General features: G+C 32.7%; 1 protein-coding gene across 2 annotated transcripts in view; it reads left to right on the top strand.

Moving 5' to 3' along the window:
* Positions 1 to 27577, top strand: part of Ptx1 (pituitary homeobox homolog Ptx1) — a 165325-nt gene that overhangs the window by 79607 nt on the left and 58141 nt on the right. The window contains exon 3 of one of the 2 annotated variants that reach the window (XM_085958948.1): positions 8422 to 8601. In XM_085958948.1, the coding sequence (XP_085815074.1) occupies positions 8422 to 8601 (180 nt within the window). Of the gene's footprint in view, positions 1 to 8421; positions 8614 to 27577 lie in introns of both variants that reach the window. The other variant, XM_085958937.1, reaches the window with a different exon arrangement.

Genomic DNA, 27577 nt, shown 5'->3' with positions numbered 1-27577 from the left:
CAGATTTGATTGATATAGTTACTGACTTTGCAACAAAAAAGGCCAGGGAAGTTTTTTTATTTTAATGGTTGAGTCTTGAGACTAATTTATGATTAAAAATATGTGTATATTAAATAAATTCTAATGAATATTATTTTGTTTAGATGTTGTAGAATAATAGTATAGAAAAAATGATGTGAACATAAAAAATCTGTGTATTGCTATATGGTGCAAACCAAATATGTCAGAAACATCAACCAAATATGACTTCAGACTCAGATTTGTATACATCTAACGTATGTATATTATATTTATTTGCTTTTTATATCTAAATTTAATTTTATATGTTTTAGTGGTAGGTATAAGTATATTTTGTTAGTAATGTATCTATACAACACATTTCTTAGATATTGGAGTCATGAAATGATGATAAAAAAATACTGTATAAGCAAATGGGGCGCCATTTTGGCGCTGCCTAGGGTGGCATTTTGTCTAGGGACGTTACTGGAACTCATAAACTGGCCAATAACTGATTCTTTGCACACGGAGCTACTGAAACCATTTGCAACAATTATCTCATAACCTCAAACTGTCAAACCATTGACTTTCCTACTTCATTCTAAGCTTTTTTCCGTAATATCTTTACGGAAATATTCTGGCAAGAGTATTTCTTCCCCGTCTTTAACTTTTGACGTCTATTTGTCTTGTTATTGCTTGTTCTGTTCAGCTTAGTACTACCAATTTTGGTAAGAAAATAATATGTTTTTTCATCGAATCTACTGATATTGGCACCACTGTTTTATGGGAGACTAGCATGTCGTGTTTCTTCTGTTTAGTAATGAACATTTTGAAACAGAGATTTTTAGTCTTAGGCCGTGAGCGAAATTAAACGAAAAAAAAGCCATTGAAATAAATTATCTAGAATCTAGATACTGACTGGAATTTTAGTGTCTGTCTCGTCTTTTTTGAGTATTCTCGTGAGCGGATGGCCTTAGAGTTATTGGATCCGCTTAAAACCTTTCTATTAGCAATGTGACCAGCTTGGGAAACTACAACGTTTGTATATTATACAACCATGTCCTAGACCAGCGATACTCAACCTGCGGCCCGCGGGCCACATGCGGCCCTTTAAGCTTTTATGTGCGGCCTGAAACACATTTATTATCAGGAACATGATTTTTAATTTTGAAATGAACGCTTGGATACACATTACTTTTGTTTATAATTTATAAAATCTCAAAAATGTTTGTAAAAAAGGGGGGGTTTCATGATTTTTTTCGTCACACCATTAGTGATGCGGCCCGCGTTACTTTACAAATATATGTATTTGGCCCGAAGAAAAAAAAGGTTGAGTATCATTGTCCTAGACTATATTCGTCACTGTTCTGGCAGAAGACACTAATTCGAAAAAATGAAATATTGAGTTAGTACCAAAATGTTCCTTATTTCAAACTTTACCGTCTGGAAACCTTCTCAATAAATAAACAGTCTTTATTTTAAAGTCATCCTTTTTACGATTACTTAATAAACTCACATGATAGACCATTATTTCAAACATTTTAACAACTTCAAAGTCAAATTACTCAAAACTAGTATTCTGCCAGAACAGAGACGAATTATTATCGCCATTATCGGTCAAATGTCTATTTATGCAGCCACAATACAGCATCCAATGTTATATTTTTTAATAAGTAGACAACGTGTTGGCACTAACCAAGTAATTTTTCATTTATTACTCATTCTCGAATTACCCCCCTTCAATTATTATCGGGTCATACATCTGAAAATAGTCTTCGTCTACCTATAATAACGAAAGTTTTTCATAGCCTGGGCGGGATTGAATCGAAGGGGAATGGCAGTGTTAATATCCCCTCATTTATTCTCTATTTCTGTTTTTTACGACGCCTTCCGATTTTGTCGAAATAAAAATGTAAAACATGCTCGTTGAACACGTCCAGACATTAAATAATGAATGCATCACTGTGGCTCGTTAGTGTACATCGAAGAAGTTATATTGTTTTATTTTGCAATGATATTCTTTTTAATTGATTCCTTTTTATCTGGTATTATAATCAGGTCAGGCACGTACACAACGGGAATCCAGTGTTCGAATCCGGACCCCTTCTTCTAATGCGTCAATTACATTGAGCTTCTTTACGAGCTGTTTGTTGGCGAATTTACAATCTGCCTGTAAAGTTGCCCAGTGTATTCATCGAACAAGCTAACAAGCAGGTTGTAAACACTCTACCGATAAAAGTTGAAAGCCGGTCAACTTTACACGCTACACGCCGGCGTGTGGGCCTACTGCGTCTGCAAAGTAGAGCGCAGTAGCAACCTCCCGGTAAAAAAACGAACTACGTTCTGTCAAAATAGTCGCTGGCTTGTGGCTTCTCATCAAATCGCAGTAGCTGAATCGCCCGCTTTTAAATTCGCCATCAAACAGCTCGTAAAGAAGCTCAATGAAGTTGACGCTTAAAAGATTATTTCTAGTGTTTTTAATGTAGGTTTGTATGTTCAATAGAAGAAGAAGAATGTTACTTTCTTAAATCTTGTGAAATATTCTCCTGGATCCTTCTTCAGCCGATCACCCTATAGTCTGTGATTCTATTGAAAGGCTCTCTAGCCACCGTGGTCAACATGATACACAAAAGACAGACGATATTGGCGTTACGGTGCGTTGAGATATTGTAGTTTGTTTGATTTTACTATACTGTGGCAGTAAAATGAACAATTCTTGAACAATTCAAAAATGAATGTAAAATGAACAATTGTACAAACTGTAGCGCTTGATAATATTATAAGTAGTTGTATTATATAAGAGTTTCGTATATACTTGCTAAGTTCAGATAGTCAAATGAAATAAGTCTTTAAACTCGTGGCATACAAATGTTGTCAGCGCCGCAGGCGAAAATGGAGTAATATTTACGACACGTCATAATTCCGACAAGTTTCGTATACACGTGAAAATATATTTATGATGTACATAAAGTACCTAAATAAATTCTACAAATTTTTAATAATTATCGAACCGGAACGCAATATTTATTATTTTCACGAGATGGAGCGATAATCTGGGGGATTTCACGAACCGAAGTTGCGTTCTAGTCCATTTCGAGTCCTTTTCTGTGTGGCTTAAATCTACGAAGGATTGCTTAATCAAAGGATCTCTGCATATGGGTAATTGTAATAGAAATAGGTTATATTCAAAAAGGTTCGATACGTACACCACTTGTTTTTATTTAGAAAATAAATATAACTAGGCACAGCTCTAGGTAATTGTGCCGCAGAGGTGGACACGAGGTTTTATATTTTTTTTTTACGAAAACAGTTAACTCCATGTAGACAATTTAATTTATATAGTAAATACTTTTTTCTGTCGGCGCATCGGCTTTTCGATCCAATAATCGTTAATTGAATATTTGAAATTTTCATACATTTTGATACACCATTATCACAAACTAAAATTATATGAGGTAATATTAGGTTGGGGTAGGTTAGATTAGGTTATGTTAGGTTAGGTTAAGTTAGGTTTGGTTTGGTCTAAAAAGAAAGTTGTAAAATCTCATGTCCACCTCTGCGACACATTAACCCAGCTCTATTTTAAATAATCGTATTGCTATTAGTTACAGCTAAACAACTTTATTTTAAATTTAAATTTTAAAATAAAATATAATAATAACAGAATCTGAAATTAAAATATTCATAAATCGCCTAGTTATGCGTCCCCGAGTCACGTGAAATTAATGGGGCATGTGACAGTCGCTAAACGTTTCACAGCATCTTCACTGAAGACTAAAGACACGCTCCTTTCTTCAAATAACTCCACTACTAATTTGTTAACAAGTGTGGGAGATAGGTACTTCGTTATACGCCGAGTGACACCTTGTCGACTCGCTGTTGCCTGGATAACCAGTCCGTACAATATGAACGGAAAAAATAACCGTTTCAATTAGTCAAAAATGAGAAATTAAATTTACTATGTATGGATTGACAAATGTCAGGGATATTGTATTTATTCTTGTTTTACATGCGTGTTAAAGTATGCCTATCAACGATACGACAATTGCGATAAAAATACCGTACAGAAAAAACTCAATAAACTAACCATGCGTTGAATTAAGTTTTTTTTTATAAATTATAAAAAATATACGTTCAAAATATTGTTCAAATTAAACTGTGAAGATATTCCGACAACGTCTATTAATTAAGATAAAATTAAAATACAATGATTAAAAATTACCAAAGATCGTCACCAATATTATCAGTATTTGAGATAGGGTCTAGGACGATTTGGCGCCGGGAGAACTGGACGCCACGTAATTCGAAATTAAATTGACGTTAGGTACTTATGGGTACTTTATATTTAAATTATTATATTATGATTTAAGAGTTGATGAGAATTTAAATATGAACACGTAAATAATGATTTAATCGTGCATATGTTTAAGTCCCAACGAAAAAAGAGTTTTTTATTTTATATAAAGCCTCAGGCATAGTAATTCTCAATCCGCAATAAAAAAAACATTATGTTGAGTAAAGTGAATTAAAACTACTTAGTAGTCGATAGAAACTGATAAAAATTCCTCATCTACGTTCTGTAGGTATACGTGTCTACGACAGTGCGGCGTCCAATTGTCCTGGCGTACAGTTGTCCCATTCTCTTGAGATATAACTCCAACGTATAGTTTTTAGTAAATTTCACCATGAATAGTATTGTGCAAATTTCGCCAGAATACAATTCTACCAACATTTTTTAATAATATGTATGTTTTTAGGTGTTTTAAATTATGTATTCTATACAGATAGATTTAATATAACACTACCTACGTGATATAATATGATATCTTAATCTCTTTGATTACTGATTGTGAATAGAAAATAATCAAGGTATCTGCTTCAATTCTTTTATTTGTTTATAGTTTTTCAGTGTAATATTAATCTAACAATTGTAAAATCAGTAATAGGTATCGTTTCCATTTACTGCTAGCAATGAACAATGATTAATTCAATTGATGCAACTTAGTGAAACTTTGGAACATATTAAAATGAAAGTCTATTAGATATGTACATACAAAATAGTAATATGTATTAATTGTCTATAAGCAGTAAAACTGTTATCAATATTGGTCTAGCAGTTATTGAGTTATAATAGAACAATTAAACAGACGTGTACAGTTGTGGGCTAATGTATCATGGGAAAAGTCAAATCGATGATCAAAAGACACGTGTCCAGAAAATTGAAAGTACGTACACCATGAGAATGAGATGTTGTATCGGAAATCGATGGCCATATAGTACTGAGATCGAATCCATGTCTAAAAACACTTAAAACTACGTAATAAAAGCGATCGTAATACAATGGAAACAAGAAAATACGCAGGGAAGTAAATTAAAAATTCAATCAAATCAGAGGTATATAGTTATATTTTAAAAAAATTGGTGAATGTACTTATGTACGCGCGTTAGAAGTTATACTTATTTGGCATAACAAAATAAAAACAAAACTTGTGATAAATTAGATTCTTTGAATAGCTCTTAATTATCTTGTTAAATTACATACTCAAGAAAACGGACCGCTTATTGGAACGCCGTTGGTTTATTTCTATACACTAACTTATATTACTAAATTATATAATGGTTTCGCATTGTTTGACGTTTAACCGTTTGTTTACGTAAGGAATTGCAGATAATACATTCGCTGCCTAGGCAACGGAACAATCCTAAACTATAATATTATACTGTATAATCGTCACGATTGCATTATCATACTGTGACGTAAAGTGCAGGTGATAACCGAACAATCGGTGGTTCGAATCCAATCGAGTGCGTTTTTTTTCGTGTGAAAAAATAAATTATGTGTTACATGTCACACGCCAAAAAAAGTATAACTTATAGAAGTATAACTTCAAAAATCTGAATGATTCAAAAATATCTTAGAAAGTATGTGCTCGTAACGTAGGTATCAAGGCGTACCGATCAATATCAAATTAATGTTGGATCATTACTGTCATATGTACAATTTGCATGTAACCACTATATTATATTATTATACAGTGGCTAGAAAAAATAACTAATAGGAACAGATTAGTTGTGTTTCCTGGTAGTACTTCATTTTTTTCTCCTGTAAATTTTTAGTTTCGGTTAGTTGGTTTAGTTTCTGGTAGAAATGAATTAATGAACAACGATGTAGCAAAATGTACATATTATGATTATACCATAATTTATGAATAGTATTTTTGCAATATCAGAGATTTTAAACAAATAAATACCTAATTTTCTATTTAAAAAAATCGGCATGCAAATCGCATGCACAGGGTGTCATAAATCAAAACGGCTGTCACTTTTGCGTGAGATGCACCCCGTAAGCAGCCGCAAACGTCTCGCGGTGCGGCCTCTGACACACCAATTAATTTCCACATCTCGGAGACATTTTCTTAATCCCCATATGACGTTTCAAAAACTATTCCAACGGCAGATTTATGCCCCACCGGCGGCAGCTGTCGGCGGAAGAGCGAGATAAAAATCGCGGAAACAGAGACGCAAACTGTCACTGTGCATGTTATTTAAAAACCTACGTGGAAAAAATACGAAATGTTCTAGTTTGATGTCTCAATTTGAAACAATTACTTTGGTACTGTAAAGTCAAAAGATTTCATAAAGTAATTAATATAAATTACCTCACATTTTTCTTTGCAACACCCGTCTCGTCTTGAAAAACAATATAATTAATAAAATTATATATTTTTTAAATATGACATATTTTAGAGTTCAGACCATAGAGGTATTAAATAAAAAGAGGGGCAAATAATCGGCTTTCTCATACAACTGAATGAAGTAGGCCAACAATAGCCGACAACTTACGAGAAATAGTGACGCGATAAAAAAAATGCAAGGCTTCACTTTACTTTGGCTTTTGACCGTCATTATAACGTACACATATAATGTTAACGTGGAAGTTTTGCCGCACCTTGATTACCAGCCTGCCTACCATACTTTTATATAACCCGCCTACTTCACCATACTTTCAAATAACCTGCCGTCCCTAGGTTCAGAGATACACCACTCCAGTTACAGCACGTCTACGTAAGTTTTACTTACAAATGTATTATATTTTAATCTCAAATTGATTATCGGATGCATTTGGAATCAAGCGAGATTTGCGTAGCCGCACTGCAACTGCAGTGCTGTGTATCAGAGCCCTTATGCAGGCGCTCCATTGGCAAGCTAAAAGTATGAGAACAATAAATCGTCCGATTTGTCTATGCTCTGCTAATGGTGCTAACGGGCGATCAATAGAGGAATAAAACGTCGAGTTGTCAAATGTTATGATTATCGTAATGTCTCCCAATAATCCTGAAATTTTGTGTCATTTATTCACTTGCACAAATAAAAAAAACAATAGCTAAATCTCCTATTTTTTAATATTTAAATTAACAAATTAATCAATAAAAGAGTTAAAGATAATTACAATTTTTTTTCGGTCATCTGACTTGCGTTCCAATGAAAAACAGGGTTTAAGACTCGTCAGAACAATAGGAAAATATTCCTTTCCCCGTGCAGTTGATCACAACCATAAACAAGTTGGTCACGCCACCCCAGTTTCATATATCTATAATATGTATATATCTTTCCAAATATATAACTTATTAAAAATATAAACACATGTATTTACCATGTCAGTCGTTTTTAAACTTTTTCATCTCACGGCGCTTTTCGTGTCTAATTACTTTTTAACAGCACTGCTTTACTACGAATACTATGAATTTTAATATGAATAAATTAGCTACGAGTCATTTGGCGTTGCACGATACATTTATAGCACGATTCTTCGAAAAATATTAGTTTTTGGCACAGACAATTTTGACAATGCTAAATATTTTTTTTCTATACATATCTACCAATTTAATACTATTTCAATTATTTTGGAAATGCGGTTAATTAATGTTATCTTAATAGATTTTTGGATTTTCACCACGTGAGATAATGTACGGTCGGTATATGTATATGAATGCCGCTCTAAGTATATCAAAAGGGATCCAATTAGCTGAGAGCAACAGTGATGACCAGAGACACCAGATCGAATATTGGATTTCGTTGACAGTGCCGGAAGCCATGGAGTTTTTAACCATAGTCCATCATCCCTATTAATATTTTTAGGGTTCTTATGGATTTCGGTGTTCACATTCATATACCTACAGTACACTTCATCAACACATTATCTCTTGAGAGTGACCTCTGCAACGAGCACGAAACGTCGAGGAAAGAAAAAGGAAGAACACGCGGTGAAAACCCAAAAAACCTATTACGACAACAAACAACAGTGAAAGTCTCACACATTATCTGTTAAATGTTTGTAATACAAATGTTCATGAATCTACGTCATAATGCATTACTATATACACAATATTATAATTTAATACAAATCTCTATTTCTATTTGCAGTATGGGCGGAAACCGGTGACTTCAGAGACAGTGCTCACAGTTCTCTGACGTCAGTTTCCGGCGCCTCAGGAGCGTCAGGTGCATCTGGCGCGTCCTCCAGTGGCCTTGAACATGCTGGACTGTCTCCCCATCAACTCACCTATCCTCCAGCGGCCAGGAGTCGACCGCGGGACCGTAAAGGTACGGACGATGGTAATGTATCCCAAAAACGTTTAAAATCAAACAATCCATCACATACTAGGTACTTACATCAGTGTAACAACCTGGAGATCATTATTTACTAATTATATACATAATTACTGAGTTCACAATATCATGCTTCAACATTAGAGCACAGAGAAAGCGTAATTTGCCAGCGTGTAGATTGCTGTATGAACTGTATGATAGTGGGTTCACCTGGGAAGATGCACGAATACTAATAGAAGACAGAGATTCTTGGAAGTATTATGTATACATATAATTTGATTTCGTTACCTTTTCGGTGACGTTTATAACGACCAAAACTAAATATATTTGTCCCTCATGTAACGTTTTTAAAAACAATTTACAATTTAATATTCATTACATCTATATTGCAATCAAAGTGTTTAAATTTCAATTAAATATTTACGAGTACTTAGGCTAACAATCACAAAATAATGTTTCATTCATTAGGATCTTGCACACAAGGACATATTACCGCTTGATACCTACAAATAAAATTCGTAAGTCTTCAAATATAATTGCAAGTACAATAAATAACAATCTGTATCAAAATCTTCAAAGAGATTTCTAATAACTAAGAAGTTGTCTACATTACAAACAGCTGGAGTGATTCAATGTGAGCTTTAAAGCTCTATGCTATTTTGACAGGGTCGAACTTTGTTTTAGAAAAAATAAATAAATATGCATAACATAAAGAGAACTTGCTAGTAGTTTTCGTTATGTTGTAGGTAAGTATTTAGGTAAAATAAAAATTAAGAAAATATGTAGGTAGATAGTTATTTTTTGTCATAAATGGAATTTGTAAGTTTGATGGCCAAATACAACATACGTTTAAAGAAAGGGATTTTTAAGTGTTTTAATACCGTAGGCAGGTAATAGATTAGATTCAAAGCCTGAACAAAAACGAACCATACGTGCGAGTGAGAAAGCATTTGGCATCCTTATATCTCCGCAATATGCATTAGAGTAAGATAGAATTTCCACGGTTGAATTAAATAGTTTTTGTAAACGTCGCGGTTTATATTAATTTGAATGACTACGTTCATTTAAAATTCACGAGTTGCTAAAATTTATTGTTTTTGTGTTAAATATAAAGTTAGTGGTAATTAATTTTAGTTAATCTAGTAAAAGTATGGTTAACTATGGTGTTTTTAAATTTTGTAGCCGTACCGAGAAGCAACATGATGGTAAAACCGATAACCATAGTTAAGTTAATATTAATAAAATTTAAGTCTACTGTGCGTAATACGCAAGAAACTCGGCTTCATTTTGCCGAAAAATCGCCACTCTCTTTATATTATTACTCTGAGTATAGACTGCAATTCCAGATAATTTGCTAAATTATTTTATCCTTATAAAATGTATGTAGATTATAATATAAATAACCATATAGTTTTCTTTACACATTTCGAGACTTATAATTATGATTGAGAGGTAAACAAATCGTATAATCATGTAAAAGCGTTTCGATCCCGTGTCGGAGAAAATTATTATGCTAGTACCTTTGTTTGTTTCAAGACTTCAAAAAATCTTAAAATCATATTATATTACAATAGCTAGGTATTATTTGTTATATAAAACATAATAATCTCAAAACAAAAGACATAATAAATATGAATCAAATATTTAGTATTAAGACAAGTATAACAGTATAGTTAATATTCATAATAATTTGATTAAACATTGAAATATAAGTAAATTTCGTTTAAATTGGTAGTTTTCATAATGTCATAATAATATGTATCTTCTAACACGTAGCTGTATCTAATAGGTATAGTCTCCACGCGACATCTACGTATCTAAGACATCGGTTGCTTTCCTATTTAAATTTCAATACTTTTATAATATGTATTAAAACAAACGTCTTGTGATATTTCAATCAGTTATGAAATAAATTAAAATATCGGTGAAATAATATCTCGATACGTCTCTGTGAATACCTGTTCTTAAAGTTAATGCTCCGCAAAATACCAATAATGACCATCACATTTATACCAACTGACCAGCGATCAAAGACGCGAGGGAGAGGGATGAGTTATTCACAAAACAGTGTGTCAGAAAGAGAGAATTGTCAAGGGATGAGAAACTAGGCATTTGATAAAGTAATCTCCAGAGAAGGTGAGGGATTTTAGAAAGTTATCATATAAATACTACCATCCATATTATATTTAGATTTTTTTTTGGTATTTACCAAAATTTTACAATTAAATTATTTTCTTAATATACCGTAGCCTCGAACTATCGAAATGAGGTTGTTTGGCAGGTACACAATATATTACGAACACTCGCCATTTATTTATTACTAAGTGAAATACAGATATATAAAATACACATATCAATACTCATGATTCAATTTTATTATTTACTCTAAGCAATCCCACTCGATTTACAAAGGTTAGATATAGGCGCGCGTAGCTCTAACTGTGCCTCACCACTCCATAACTACTATCATAATACTTTACCTACTCGTAATACTGACATGCACTGACTGGATTGGTAAAGCCAATTTGGCGGGAAATATTTTTTTTAATTACTCTTTATACCTACTGTTTTTCAAAAACTGCTTCTGTTTCTATTTCTTTGTGTTTACCACGTTTTTATTAGCTCGTGTTCTTGTTTGTCCGGTACAGATTTTTTCTGGTGCAGTACAAATATTTTAACTAACTTCCCAACTAGCACATTTGAAACTTTTAGAATATATCAGAACACGGCGACAATGCATTATTTAATACGTTTGGCCATCTTTAAGCAGAATTGAATTCTTTTTCTGTTAATTCTGTTTTGTATGTTTCGGAAAAAAATCGTTAAAAGTAATATGTACTACTCACTATTATTGGTTACTAAGTGGGTCCTAGCAACTAAATTATTAATATACACGTGCATTACTATGGAAATCAATATGAAATGTCAAAATGACATTTCAGTATTATTTCTATCAGGTACAAATTTTACATTAAATGCTTATCGAATTGCGTTATAAGGTTGACTATCGGTTTTTTATCTACAATAATAAAACAAAGTGTTCATATGCAATTTCAAATTATGTATATTCAGTATAATATAGAATGTTATATTCTGAAATCTTGTGTCTTATTCGTTGAATAAAAAAAATATTTTTTTTTAAATAATAATAATATTATATTGAAGTCGTTCTCTCTGCGTGAAGTGTATTATAGCAGTATGTCTGGCTCTGAATCGCTTTCCCGACAAATGGCCGCATCGGAAAAGCAGGCGGCTTACAGTCTGGACCGCAGACGCCCAAACTTTTTAATATCTTTCAAACTGCGTGGATGAATACCGTACCTGATCCTTCCAGTATAAAGTCAGTCTGTTGAATTTGGTTAAAGATTTATTTTTTAATAATTCATTGCCGGAGTTCACAACAATATTATAATGTTTCAACTATTCTATGTTTTGCCAAAAACGATTGTTTACATGAAAAGAATATTACAAATATAATTTTAAGACGTTCACAAAATGATATGTAGGTACTTAGACATTATTATTAAGATTTATGAGTTGGACGGTTTTTAATATACGACCAAATATTTCCGATACAACAGTTTACGGTGAAGTGTGATACGGCGAACTGCATACGTACAAATTTCCAGACACGAGGTAAAGTACCGCCATTAGACAGTCTTAGAAAGCCATCCCCTTTAATTTTTACTCTCAAATTGTATGCAAATGTATTAAACACGTACCAACCAAAGAATTTGAACGATACATAGATTATTTCTGTTATGGCATTTTAAATCATTATTCGCAAGCGCATGAAGCACTGTTAAGTTGGTAAACTCCATAAATATTAAGATTGCTCAGTTGGAATTATGGTTGTCTTACATACGCAATGGCGGCCATATTTTTTGTCCATTGTGAGACGAATAACATGTGCATGACAACTTAAAAATCTATTACGATATATCGATATTATATCTGACAATGTCCCTTACGATTTTACTATAATATATGAATATTTGTAGAGTATAATTATTTTCTACGTTTATGAGTATAGTATTACGTGCATAGGTGTTAGGTACTTGATTCATAACAAAACATATCAACCGCACAAGTCTTACAAAGGATTATTATGATGTTATAGTCTGACAGAGTGGCTCAATTATATGTTTAATGTTGGTTTATTAAGAATTTATGGATTAAAAGGTTTATTTTAATAATGAAGAAAATAATTTCATGATAAAACATTAGGAAAAATATTTCAAACAGATTTTAAATGTCGTGGGAAATATAGTTAGATTATATAAATTGTGATAAATACAAACCAATTCTGCTTAAACTAAATCATAATAAATAAAAAAAAGACATTATTCTATCTATTATGATTAGGTTAAGGCGGGATTTAATTTAATTTAAAAAAACTAACGAATACCACGTGAAATTTGTATTCTTAGTTCAATGAAAACAAATAAGTATGACTGACAAAGTATGCATTATTTTAGTCGAATCTCCATAGCCTACCTCCATTATTATGGTTTGATTTATTCAGGGCTTAATTCATGAAATACTTACTAACACCATCAGCAATTTATATTCTTAGTTCAGTGAAAACAAATAAGTATGACTGACAAAATTTAGTGTGCACTATTTATGTCGAATTTCTACAGTTTACCTCCACTCTTCGCCACTCCAATATGCAGTTATAACTTAAACAATTAGGTAGTGGGAAATAAATAGTATATTATAATTTCAGAGCGAATTAACATAATATGTATTCAATAAAATAGTTATTTCTATTGGAATAGTCTTATAATGCCCACAATAAAGAAATATAGGTACTCCATTTAACCATAGTTTGGACACTAATTAGACTTTAATTATTATTGTCGATAAGGGGACGTGCCTAGTATTTGTGTAGTCTCAAATATCAGATTATTAAGTTATATATCGCAAGTTTGCAGAAGAGGGAGTGGTTATGAAAGTAAGTGAGTATTTAATATATATATGTATATAACAGGCCACTTGTGACCACTCAACTCAAATCAGACACAGCGACAGATTACGTAGTTTGAAGATGGTCAGAAGGAGTCGTTAGCATTTAAAATGTTAGTTAAATGTCTTAAAACGAATAAATACGATGTCGTAAAATTTTGGCGATACCTGAATACTTCCGATACAATATTTTTAAGGTAACTTTCAAAAAGTTTTTCTCTGCATAAAAGACATTTTAAAACTGGGCTTAAATTTGTTTAGCATTTATTTGCCATCCAATAAATAACGTGGTAAACTTTAAGAAGACTTCTGCATTTTTAAAGGATATGGTTCCTATAAATATATCAAAATTATCCACCGGCTATAGACTGTTCAGGATTTTATATACTTATTTGAAAAATAATTACAAGATAAAAAGGACTTTTCATATACAACGTTTTTAATTTTTCTGTTGAATCATATAAACTTGACTTGACTAGCTTAAACGATCAAAAAAATTTGTACCTGATAGAAATAATATTGAAATGTCATTTTGACATGTCATATTGATTTCTATAGTAACGCACGTATATATTAATAATTTATTTGCTAGGACCCCAGATTAGCAACCAATAATGATGTCGAAATAACTTTTCAAACAAAACAGAATTGACTGAAAATGAATTTAATTCTACTTAAAGATGGCTAAAAGTATTAAAAAAATGCATTGGCATCGTGTTTTGATATATTTTAAGAGTTTCAAATATCTAGCTAGTCGGGAAGTTAGTTAAAAATCGATTGCAAGATTTGTATTGGACAAACAACCACCGGACAACAAAACAAAACAAAAATACGAGCTAATAAAAACGTTGTAAAATACCGAGCGCCCCGGTTCACAAAATCTCACATTTCGAGCGCTGTGTATACTATGTATTAATAGGTAGATTCACAATATTCTAAAAGTTTCAAATGTCTAGCTAGTCGGGAAGTTAATTAAAAATCGATTGCAAGATTTGTACCGGACAAAGAACCACCAGAACGTTGTAATAATAGACTGGGATTTAAAGCCTTTACTCGTTAGACTCAGCCTGCGTTAGTTAGGTACTCAGTATGCTAATGCTAAAAATAGCTTTACCACCTTGATTAAACCGAATAAATTATTGTAGAAATAGTTTTAAGGGTGGTTTTCAGGTCTCGAACACCCAATACAAATTATTTGGGTAAAATATTACTTCTTCCTTTTCGTCAAGACCAGCTGATAACTGAGGATAGTGACCCGGATAAGTTGGCTCTCGAACAGCCTTCTCAACGGGTTAACCCCACTTTTCTCGGCATTCCCGAGGGTTAATAAAAAATAGTGAAACTATTTGGGGCATCCATTTTTACTTTAATATTCTGATGCGGCATGTCTAAAGATAAGACTTTGCGTACGACACAAGCGGTTACTAATGATCCTATATAGTGGAACAACTTAACTTTCTTGTACTGCGCACGAATTTCTTAGGGTAAATTTAATTATCATATACCGTTATTATTTCCGACTGTTTTTACATGAAACGTATTGCATTGTTTTCTCTCGCTCGGCGTTGCTCTAACTGCCCCAGATTTTCTTTCAAAACCATCGAACTTCACGCAACGTATTGCAATAACTTGTAGATGGTTACACTTAGTCATAACTGCAGGTCAGGTGTTTATCGCTAGACTTAAAGACTGTGGAGTGTCTGGGTATGGGTAATGTATCTGGAAAACTATGGAGGACCGTGGTTAAAGCGACAACAAGTCATTAGTAGTTGGTGGAGTAAATGTGGAAGTCACCTGCTAGACTTTATACCAATGTAAAATTATTATGGATATCTATTAGAAATATACCCTCTCAACCTTTTTTCTGTATGCCCACCTGAATATCGTTAATTTTAATATTCATGTTAGTTTATATAAAATATGCAGGGAACTAAGAAATAATGGGAACTGAAATACCTAACGTGAAAGAGTAGCAGGTAACCGATCTCGAGTAAGGAATAAACCGGGATAAACTTAAACACGTGTCAACAATATACGTCATACGTCGAATAATGACAACTGCTCTCGGTTTATGCATTGACGCTCGTTAAATATTGGTGTATTACACACAGTGACGTCACTAGATAAAATACCGCCCCTAGCCAGCGCCAAAATGCCGCCTCATTTATTTATACAGTATTTTTATCATCCTTTCATGTGTCCAATATCTAAGAAATGTTTTGTATGGATACATTACTAACAAAATATCAGACTAATTATTCGCAAATCTGCACGTGTCGTTTCTGATCATCAAGGACGTCGAAGGGCAATGGAAGAAACTAGATATCGCGAACCCGATAAAACCAGTGAGCTGATTTTTTATTAAGTTTAGGTAGCTATTTATATATATATTCCAAATGATTCTCCTCGATTTGCCGCCCTTAGAGTAACAGCCGCCCCCAATCGACGTTCAATCTGCCTACCCCTACGGAACGTCACTGATTACACACACTATTGCACGTGCATAATGCGTGTTTGATTTTGGTAGAACACTCACACATTCAAAACCCTGCATCAAAATGTAGTGTATTGAATATTGCCTATCGGAATTCTATTTATTATCTGTTCTGTGCAAATATGTTACGTGTTAAACAATGAAATAAAATCTAGCTTTAACAACCATATGCCATCTTCTTTGCATACCAATAGTTCTAAATTCTAATTATCCCCCATTACATCCAGTTGCTTTTCATGTTTGTCTTGAATCTTGATGATGTCCGACATGGTCTGGGGTGGTTTCGTGAAGCTTTGATTTACTTGTAACTTTCAAAGTAGTCTTGATTTGAATTCTGTCTGTAAACTATGTAATAGTTGACTTTAACGTCAACAACAAAAAGATGAAATCCCTTTGTAAGATGAGCAATATTCAGATAATTTATACATGAGAGCTCGAAATAAGCACAGTTTTGTCTTAATAAATGTGTCACAGGAATCGGTTACATGCTGCCATTATTTTCTCCCAAGAAACACGCGGTCAAGTATGCTCGAGTCTTTGAGAAAAGTAAACTCCGATCATTTAAAACTGTCCAAACGGTAATCCCCCGTCTAGAGAAACAAAATAAGAAAAGGGAAGGAGAGGCGAAACCAAAGTTATGGGAGTTACCGCTCGAATTTGTGCTGGAATGCTGGAAGCAAAGTTGAAGTCATATATATCCTCTCCAATGATGGAATTAATTTCTTTTTAACTGGTTAATATAATAGTGACTTCTTTTAACTTATTTAAGATAGTGATAATGTATTTAAGTTTACCTCAATACTACAAATAATGGTCTGCTGGAATTTTCAATAGTAAAAACAAATTAACTGTCTACATGATCTCCACCTATGTACGTATATAAGTTATATAAGTTTATTAGTATATTAAACTAAAAGGTAGGTATTCCAAGCTTTCGATTTTTAGAGTTATTACTCTAAGAGTCTAAGCTATTGTAGTCGATGACAGACATTTTCTGGCGTAAAATCGTTGGTGGGTTGTGTTTTTTTACAACGTTTTTATTAGCTCGTATTCTTGTGGTCCAGTGGTCCAGTGGTTGTTTATCCAGTACAAATCTTGCAATCGATTTTTAACTAACTTCCCGACTAGCTAGACATTTGAAACTTTTAGAATATATCAGAACACGATGCCAATGCAGTCTTTTAATACTTTTAGCCATCTTTAAGTAGAATTTAATTCATTTTCAGTTAATTCTGTTTTGTATGAAAAGTTATTTCGGAAGAAATCCGTAATCCAATCCACTATTATTGGTTGCTAAGAGGGTGGTCCTAGCAATTAAATTATTAATATATACGTGCGTTACTATTGAAATCAAAATGACATTTCAGTATTCTATATTTGTTTGTTTGTTTTTTATTTACTTCATATCAAGTACAAGTTTGAGCATATTGAGCGTAATAATTGAACAGAAAATTTAAAAACGTTGTATATAAAAAGTTCTTGTTATCTTGTAATTATTTCAATTATGTTGCGGTAAATGTGACCAATTTCGATAACTTGCAGTATCTACCGTAATTTTTCGAACCCTGCCGCAAGTTGCTTCAATCTACTACAAACTGCCACGTTTATGCAGCAGCTAACAGTTAAAAAACAAAAGTGATTGTTTTGTTATGTGATGTTGATATTAATATAAATACAAAGAAGTGGGTCGGCCAGAGTGCATCTATTCCTCATCAAAAGGCTGTTAATATGACATTCACTCTGTGGATGTCCATATGCATCGCTAATAATCGAACATCGTTTTTTTACAATAAGGCGTATGTATATGCGTACCGCAGCGAACCTATATCTAATACACCTTCTTACCTCATTTTATTGTATTAATTTATTATACAAGCTAGATTGATGATTGTTTTCGTTGTCAGTGTGCATTTACCATTGGTGAGTGCGCATAATGCCTGAAGATACCGAAAGGCGAAATCCAGGTCATAAAAAACGGTTAAAAAGTAATACTTAAGTAATATAAAACATTACATAAATTAGAATTAAAATTCAATTTCCATTGAGTTCCCTCGGTCGATAGAATTGCACTCAATATATTTGGTGCATTATTAAATATTCGATATGTAACTACTTATTCCCCTTTTTCAGCACAGATAGAAAATACAATATAATGGATTTTTTTGTCTTTCATTAGCTTATTATTTCAATAACTATACCTACCTTTTGCATAACATGGACGATAATATTATATAAAATCGACACTAGTACAATACAACAAGAAAATTCTTCATTTTATGACGATGGCGTATTAAGGCTATACCACAGCTGGGGCACGGTCTAAAACGATCGTGACTACGCGACGCGAAGATTGTGCAAATGACGCCTGCATAACAAAACATAACTTGTCATAAAAATTCAACATGCGTCCATTTAATGTTCTGTTTATTGTTCTATTAGTAACAATAATAATATATATTCATTGACATGTTTTCTTTTTAAAGTAAATAGGTAACGTTTTTTAGTCATCTTTACACGATTTAAGAATTAATACCCCCGTCGCCATCACGAAACAAATTGACGTGTTCACAGCTCGACTTTCGCTCTCCGATTGCCAGCGAGTCCAAAATTTCGTCGCACCTATAGTTGAAAATTATCTGCCGTTTCACTGAAGTATGCTCTATTATATATTCTGTAAATACAATCGTATGTAAATATCGATATAATGAGCAATCAATGATTTGGATTAGTTCGATATCTTCATATTATTTTTCTGACGTTCTGGTTCATTTTAAAATAGATATTATTTTCTATTGAAATTTTCCTGTATTTTTAATATGTCTGTGGAACAGTGGGGCACCCAGGATTTAATATTGGGGGGGGAGCAAGGAGGAGAATGTAAATTAGTCCTATAGGCTCTTTTTCTTTTTCTTTTGTCTATTGCACTCAGTGTACCTACACCATGGTCCCCACATCCTGAAACGGGCCCTCGAGCTAGGATATTTGGCGGGCCCCCTACCTACCGTTAAGATTAAAGGCAGTGTGAAACACTACATTAACGTTTTTCAAATTGTGTTTTAGTTCAAATTAAGGGTACTTATACACTGAATTATTGGCGATTTTTAATACATCTACTTTAATAATGGAGCTGTCGAGTGTCGACACATAATAATCAAAAAATATATTGCACAATTATATAAGTAATTAAAAATGTCCATGGCCATGAAGTATAATAGCGCCGCAGGCGACTTTTTTTACTATTAAAGCTAATTTATGATGTGTGTTTATCTCACTTATCTGGTCAACCCGACACGCCGGGCCCCCCACAGCCCAGGCCCCCAGGCTAGAGCCCTCCTTGGCCATGACCTACGCCACTCCGGAATTCGGGTGGACACCGAGAATTTTTTGACAGTTCCATTAGGGATTGGGTTTCTAAAAAACCTGACGTTAGTGTTTCGAAATTTTTGTGTTAGAAATTAATATCTAAGAAATTTTTCTAAAAATGGTGCTGGAGAATTATTAAAAATCATTTTTTGCCGTGTTTTTATTTGTCTAAGCCCAAAGGTATAGTTTATTGGCTTTCAATTTCAATGTTTAAAATCATTCTGTTAATTTTCATTTTTGGGGGGGTGCCAGGGCCCCTTGCCCCCTCCCCTGGGTGCGCCACTGCTGTGAAAAACTATCAGTTTAGATAGATGGAAAAGCTTAGTAAAAGAGAGACAGGGGAAACTTAGAGATAAAATTGAGATGGCGGTTTCAGTGCAGTATAGTTTCTAACTCCCATCGTATTTTACAGTTAGTAGTTGAGATGAACATAGAAGCAAAAGTTTTGCCGCGGAGTCTTGCTTTGACGCTTCTATGCGTTTTGTGAAATTCTCTTTGGATTGGTTTTGGAAAGTTGTCGTATTTGATAAAAGCATTGCACTGGTAAGTAGGTATCTAGAAGTTAACATGATACACAATGACTAGTACCTATAGTAATAATATTTATAAATTTTTATATAAGAGGAATGCATTTATATTCACAAAAGAAATGAATTGAAATCTGTAATACTCGTACATAGGTAAATCGCTAGATATTACATTATTAGATTAAGCAATGCTTTATATTAATTTTTCTGATCTAAAATCTATGTACAGTAAAAACAAAAAATGATTAGGTTCATGGATTGTATATGGTGCGAATACGTATACCGTCGTCAGCGCTACATCGGCTGCGAGGTAAATTAGTAGCACTAGTAGGGGAAACATCCGCACGCACACCATCAACCAACCGAATCATTGTTTTGTTTTTACTGTTACTATATGTAGAAATATTAACAATGTATTTAGACTGACAGTTAATTAGGTTATTTCAAATGAATACGACTCCATATCTCGCTACCCTTAGCCCAGACACACGTTGAAAATTATCTGACTGAGATATTGTCATACATCAAACATGGGCACAATGTTGCAATATTCTTCCTCGCCTAAGCATACCCGGAAAGTGACTTTTATTTATTTATTGTTTGCGACACCAGTTTTCAAATAATGTCGTTTTAGAGCTGTATGCAGAAGTACATTAAATTACATGTATTCTGTGAATAGTAACACAATCACATCGACATATTCGACATTCTTCAGTCGAGACGAGCTTAGATGTGCGATCCGACTTATTGTCGTGTTGATCATACATAGGTATATATGAACAGTGACTACCTACTTCCAGTCGGCTCGTATTGAAATTATTATGAAATCAAGAATTTGAAATTTAAAAAATGATTAATACTTTGGACGCGGAAGACGCACCCGGCGCGTAATGACCAGGCGGCCGATCGATGTAATTAACGTGCATTTTAAAGGGGGCAATTAAAAAATCATTATCTACTCTTAATTAAATTGCGTAATATTAATATATGTGTAGGTAGTAATTAGTGACGAAATATGATTTTTTAAGGTTCAAAGTTATTATGCGCTATTGTGTTCTATACAATTTCAAAGATTTTTATTTATATTTTGAAGTAGATATATAACACGTTCTAACTGACTACGGAATGGTTTTTGGCATAGGTATACATAAGTTTAAAAAAAATTAAAGGTCAGTGTTAGGCTTATCAGAAGTGTGTTTATGTATTATAAGAACTAATTCTTAATTTAATTTAATCCACGTATACCTACATGTAACCCTGTGCCTAAGTTATGTTATATAATATTTGTATTATATGTATAACACTATAACATAACAGATCAAAAAATATGTCCAAAATATTCTTACTTATAACAATCGTTCAGTTTAAATAATGAAAATTGAGACGGGAATTCATATGATTTGAAAAATGTATTTTTATGTATATTATACTTAATAATTTTATTTCCGAAGTTTTAATTTTGAGTTAAGCAAAAATAACATTCTTGTCTTCGAGAAGTCTTGGATACGCATGGATTCTGAATGGCAGACTTCCTTAATTGTCCTAATTAGGTCCGTTAATTTAACTACCTTCCATTAGATATTAATTCATGTAATCATTTTTATGTGGCCAATAAAATATTGAATTTGGCGAAAGCAAGCCGAGGAAAGTCTGTCAATGATATTCAGTGACAATCATCGCGTGTACCTGAGTTTCCTTCCATGATACTCATAACATTTGTCTTCAGTATTATATTTCAATGTAGTGTAGACCTCGTTAAACTTGTCGACAGTTGAATATGCATCTAAAATAACTAATAATCCATTTACACGTGTACGGATTTACTGCTGACAGTATGTATAATCGCGGCCATAACAAGAAAATGCACATGTAAACACGTAATATCGTGCAAGTTGCAAGATTGCATGCATGCAACAAAAAAGTTCAGAAGCTTCTGAATTTTCACGCAATAATTGAAACTTGCATGGTGGTGCGCATGCGCAGTAGAACGTTAGTGGTAAAACTACCGGAATAATATTAACTACACCGCACAGAACATTTTGACGTTTACCGATTATCTACTAACCTGTCAAAAATAGCATCATACAATGACAACGTCGCGTCTCGCTTACGCTTGAAGAATTAGATTGGAGAGACAGTCGGCACGTCTTTTACGTGTAAACAGTTATTATATACACAATTGGTGCCAGTAAATTCATGCACGTGTACAGGCGCTATAAGTGTATATATAAATTTACTATTTCTACACAACATATTATTATATTTTATTAGGATGAAAGTAGGTAAATATTCTTATTGTGTCATGGTAGTACCTACCTGATAATACAATTTAAAAATGTATTCATTATAATTTTGTTAGGAAACCATGTACTTAGTATAATAATATTACTTGTTCAAGTATTTTTTTGTAAACAAAAATTGTGTGCCTACAAAAGAGCGACTTTGTTACATTTTCAAATGTTGAAAATGGCGGGCACCGATAATGGACGACTCAATTGACGTTTAGCCCCATTCCCTCTCCTCCTCTTTCTCTCTCGTTGTTCCGACAATCGCTGCTCGGTTGAGCCGCATGTAAATACGCCGAAGCCAACCAATTTTCAATAAGGCCAATCTCTGGCGGGGCAATAAATAAACCCATTAGTTGTCCGCGCGAGCGGGAAAATTCCGCCAACCGCGCGCGCTTTTTCCGCCATTTCTTTTCGGCGTCGAATTCAGTGTTGCTACCGTTTGAAATATCCATGGATATTATTTATTCATCATGCTTATTTTCGAATACACTCGTTTATTTTCAAATGAGTGTTCTTTTATATTGTCGGATTAATAATAGTCAACGTTTATAAATAATAATATATCAGTGAATACATAACATATTGACATTTTGATAAGGGGAGAGTTCTACTGAAATTAACAAATTTTGTGTTATATTCATTTTTACCATTATAATATCAAACATTATGTGTGAAAGAAGTAAACATTAATAAAGCATTAATAATGGGTTATTAATTAAAAAAAGTCAAATATTTGAATAAAGAACATTTGAAGAGACACAATATAGAGTTATATTTTTTTGGGAAAGGTTTCAATTGTGTACTATTTTAGCGAATACTCCCAGTTTTTAAAAAACGTTTTTGAATCTATAAATAATGAATATAACGGTATATATTAATGATCCATGCAACATATGTGGTAGCACAGTAGGAAAATCAATACCACAATCTACATATTAAAATGTGGAAATATCATACATCATATTTATATTTAATAAAAAAAAGATTTTGATTATAATTAAATTTAATACTTCCTATAATACTCGAACCTTACATCTTAATAAAGCATAGAAAGGGCATGCGGTCACGTTGTTTCCCTTGTTCCAGCACTATTGTGCATGATGATTTTTGTGAACTAAACACCACTTTACAGTGACAGTTGAGTCATAATACAAGAAAATATTACAAATATCTAATACAAAATTAAAGATTACATAAAAATTACAACGAAGCAAACTTTTGTGAATATCTGTCTCATTATTCTCAACCTTCCTCTTTTTACCAATATGAAGAAATCTAACGATCAGTTCGTTATCAGGGCGTCACAAGAGACATATAGATACCTGAGGAACTCAATTTTCCGTGCGATAATTATTTGAAAAGGTGTGCTCTGTGATAACAGTGATAACCCTTTGAACAGGGCCGCTCTGGCCGCCTGTGAACCATCCATCACGCGATGGTGACACCTTTGCGATTGCGCCCTGTGCCGACGATGAATAAACACATGTCCAAGCAGCGCCGCAGCCAGGGATTAGTGTGGCCATTGGCCTGCTTTGAAACGTCAGTCAATGTAGTCAGTAAATAATATATTAAAAACTGTCGGCCTTTGCAGCTAGTTTTTAGAAAACTCAACTATCACCAACCATTATGAATTCAAAACTCGAAGAAGACTTCATCAACATATTTCTAAGTTTTACTTTCATATTCTCTGCCACTTGTTTATATTCAACTTAAGTGATTTGCTAAGCCAGCAGCTTTCTAGCTCCTTTTCGAGAATCTCTACTTCTAATCTTGGCAACCACCAAATTATATAATATTTTGTGCACTCCCTGAGAGATAAATCACAGTATTCAGGACCAACTAAGCGATTATTATTTACTGCAAACCTTGAATATTAAAAATATTTAAAATACGTGAATTTTATAGCCATAATATCCGCAAGAAATTGCTATGAATAGGCTCGAATTGATTTATTACTAAATTTTTAATTAATAAAATTTCAACGTGAAAAACTAGTGACACAATTAAATACGAGTACTACGAAATTATTGAATCTGTAATCGTAAGTAACATTTAATATAATATACATAAGTAGTTATAGAAAATAAGAAAGAAGAGATCATAACATTCAGATTGGTTATTTGTTAAGCCATTAATATAATGTAATATATTTACACTTCATGTATATTATAACTCGGCAACACAAAAGTAAGGGTTGCCATTGGCCAAACAAGACCGAGTGTAGTGAAATATGGAATAAGTTAATAACACGTGTTATAGAATACTTATATTATTGTCAATAATTCATGTTTGTGTCTCTGTATGTATTGGATTTTATATCCTGATCGTCATTAAGTTACAAGTAAAATATCAAATTTAATATCAATGACGACTCACGTTTTTACTTATTAATCTGTTCTGTGATTATAACAGATCGATCTTTTACTGTAATCATTTACTCCCGTGTAATTTGTAGTCTTCACCACTGATATTGTATACATATACTTCCCACGTGAAGCTAAACAGTATGATTAAAAACTCAACATGTAAAATGACGTTTAATTCGCATAATACTATTTATTATTAATTTCTATCTTGCAGATTTTAGATTTTAGATATTTCTTCTTCACTTTACACTGATTAGGTACAACATTTGTATTATAAAATTTTAAATCAGTTCACGTTCGGTACTGTTAAATTTAATAATTATTATTTATTTGTAAAGATATTTTTTATGTAATACATTAATCAAACGGTATCTATGTGTCATTGAAACAATAAATTACGTGTTATAAAAAAAATGTCTATCAAAAATTTGTTAGCATTTTGAATATGAGATTATACAGATAATGTATCTTATCCTTGAATAATATTTCCAATCATTCGAAAATTGATTCTTCGATTTTATAAATTATCAATTATAGATTTTAGAATAAATGATAAGACAATTTTAAACTGGTACCAAAGTGATATAAAATTATGATAATGGAAATAGGTAGCCATGGAGTATATTAGATCAATGAAAAACCTATCCACTTGTAGTGAATTAACTGTGTTAGACAAGAATGATGTTAATTAACCTGTACCTTCGAAGAGTCAATGAATACATTTGATAGATACGTACCTATCTAAAAAGTAAAAAAACCTAATTGAAAGTGCAAAACCAGCTTAAATGAAAATGGTCATAGCTTTTTTTAAGGAAATAATTTAATCGATTAGAATAAAGTAGATTTAAAATTCAATAGTTTAGAATTCCTAGTGTAAAAACAGTAACAGCCATTATTATTGACATCCCGTAAAGGTAGGCAGGTCATGCGTTGCATAAATATATAAATAAAAAATGCATAAATATGCGTTGCATAATAAACACCAGTGAATGAAGCAGTAATAATTGCGGTTTTCCATTGTGTATACGATGCGATTTCTTCATCAGAGAATATCGACATCTTTGTTGAAAAAAATGCTCTGATAACATTACTATTGTGGTATTATAAAACCCATTGTAACACATATTGTTATGGTGGTTTATCAGACAGCAAGTATTTTTACAAGTGTGTCTCCAAACCAGTCAGTGTTACAGACCTTACCTTCACGTATCAAAAACCACCACTATTTTCGTAGAAATGCTCTTATTCTCAGTAGACGGTGTTTATGGCAATTTATGATTTTGGAGTATTTGTCTGTTTAAGGGTCGTATGCATGAGATTCCCAAAAACGTTATAGGCTATAAACTGCTCGTTTGTATGAAATGTTATTTGTTGGTTAGCGACATCACGATGTGACGTCATAATGTGTCATGGCGTACAAATAATTGCAAGCTTATAAAATTTCATTCCCCGACCATTAATTTAAAATTTTGAAATTGTAAATGTGTCTGAAAGTGTGCGAACGGTACCATATAAATTTAATAATTATACACGAATAATTATTATGAACTTTAAATAATTTATCAGTTATTTTATCACATTTATTTTATAATTCTACTGTACAAAAGGATAAAGTATTGCCAGTAAACATTTCCATTTGGTGGCAATACTGAATATTATTATGACTAACTTCACTTCAATTATGAGATGTCAAAACAGAATAATAGATGACAGAAATGCAAATGATTTAGATAATAATATATAATGATCTCTGTATAATATTATAATTTATACCAATCACCGTATGACACTATTGATGTTTGCAGTGTATTTGAGAGTTATGCCTTGTTCATTACAGTTATCTTACAATAATTAACTAGGTAGGTAGGTACCATAATATTTGAAGAATGCAAAATGCTTCCAATTGCATATTTTAATGCCAGATACAGCAGTAGGTACATATTTTTGCGGTCGTTTAGCGGAGATATTTTATCGTAATCTTACGTAAGTCCATCTTATCTTTCCATGAGAAATATTGCAAGCGAAATAGGTACGAGGCATTTTATCAGTTACCTACTATCTAGATTATAGACTAAGGATGAAAATTATACGTATTTTGTAAACAGCACGACTAGGAACTGTTTTTAAAGTTCGCAAATGTTTTACAGAGTCTAAAAAATGAACAAGAGCCTCAAGGAAACGTTTGTTGTAATGAATGCAAAATTAAAATGACATTTGAAAGTGACAGCTGAGGCAGCCATTTTGAATGACGCGTGACGTCAGATTGCTTACGTCACAAACAGTGCTATACGCTATATGATGGAAAATCGGTTAAATAGCTTATAAAGAATTTGGGAATCTCATACATATGGCCCTAAGATAGCTGAAAATAAATAATAAAATAGGTAAGTAGCTAGGAACCTAATAAATTTGTAGACTATTTTAAACTAAAAATAAAAGAGGACGGTATTCTAAATATGCTTAACGGTGGCACTTTGATTAGGGATGCCACTGGCAATAAAATAATCTTAAACCTTAATTACTCCCCACTCTCGACCCGTTAAAAATTCCCACCCCCTCATCAAAGTGATGAATTTGAATTATACCAATTATTTCTTTCACCCAACATATCATTACCATCCTTTCTACCCCCACCTAACCTAACAATATTGACAACAATAATTATAACCCTACACAAACTCAAATGTGAATTTCGTTACCAATACTTGAAAAAGCTCTCTGTGTGAAATTAATTTTAGGTTTACTATTATCATCTAGTACATGGATGGCGAACCCATAGCACGCGAGATGATTTTGAATGGCACCCAAATGTTTCATTTTGAAGAGAAAAGAAATTAATACTATATATTATATATTTTAAAAATAATGACGACATAGACATGTGTATTTTCTTCGGTTTTTCATATTACGTTTACTAATCGATGCGCAAACGGAAACGACGAAATTCATCCATAGATGACAACT

Source organism: Rhyacophila brunnea, unplaced genomic scaffold (genome assembly GCF_057557595.1).
Source record: "Rhyacophila brunnea isolate RB1 unplaced genomic scaffold, BYU_Rbru_1.0 scaffold_11, whole genome shotgun sequence".
Taxonomy (NCBI): Eukaryota; Metazoa; Arthropoda; class Insecta; order Trichoptera; family Rhyacophilidae; genus Rhyacophila; species Rhyacophila brunnea.
Note: the sequence above shows the minus strand (reverse complement) of the source record. Positions and strands in the feature narration are given on the sequence as shown.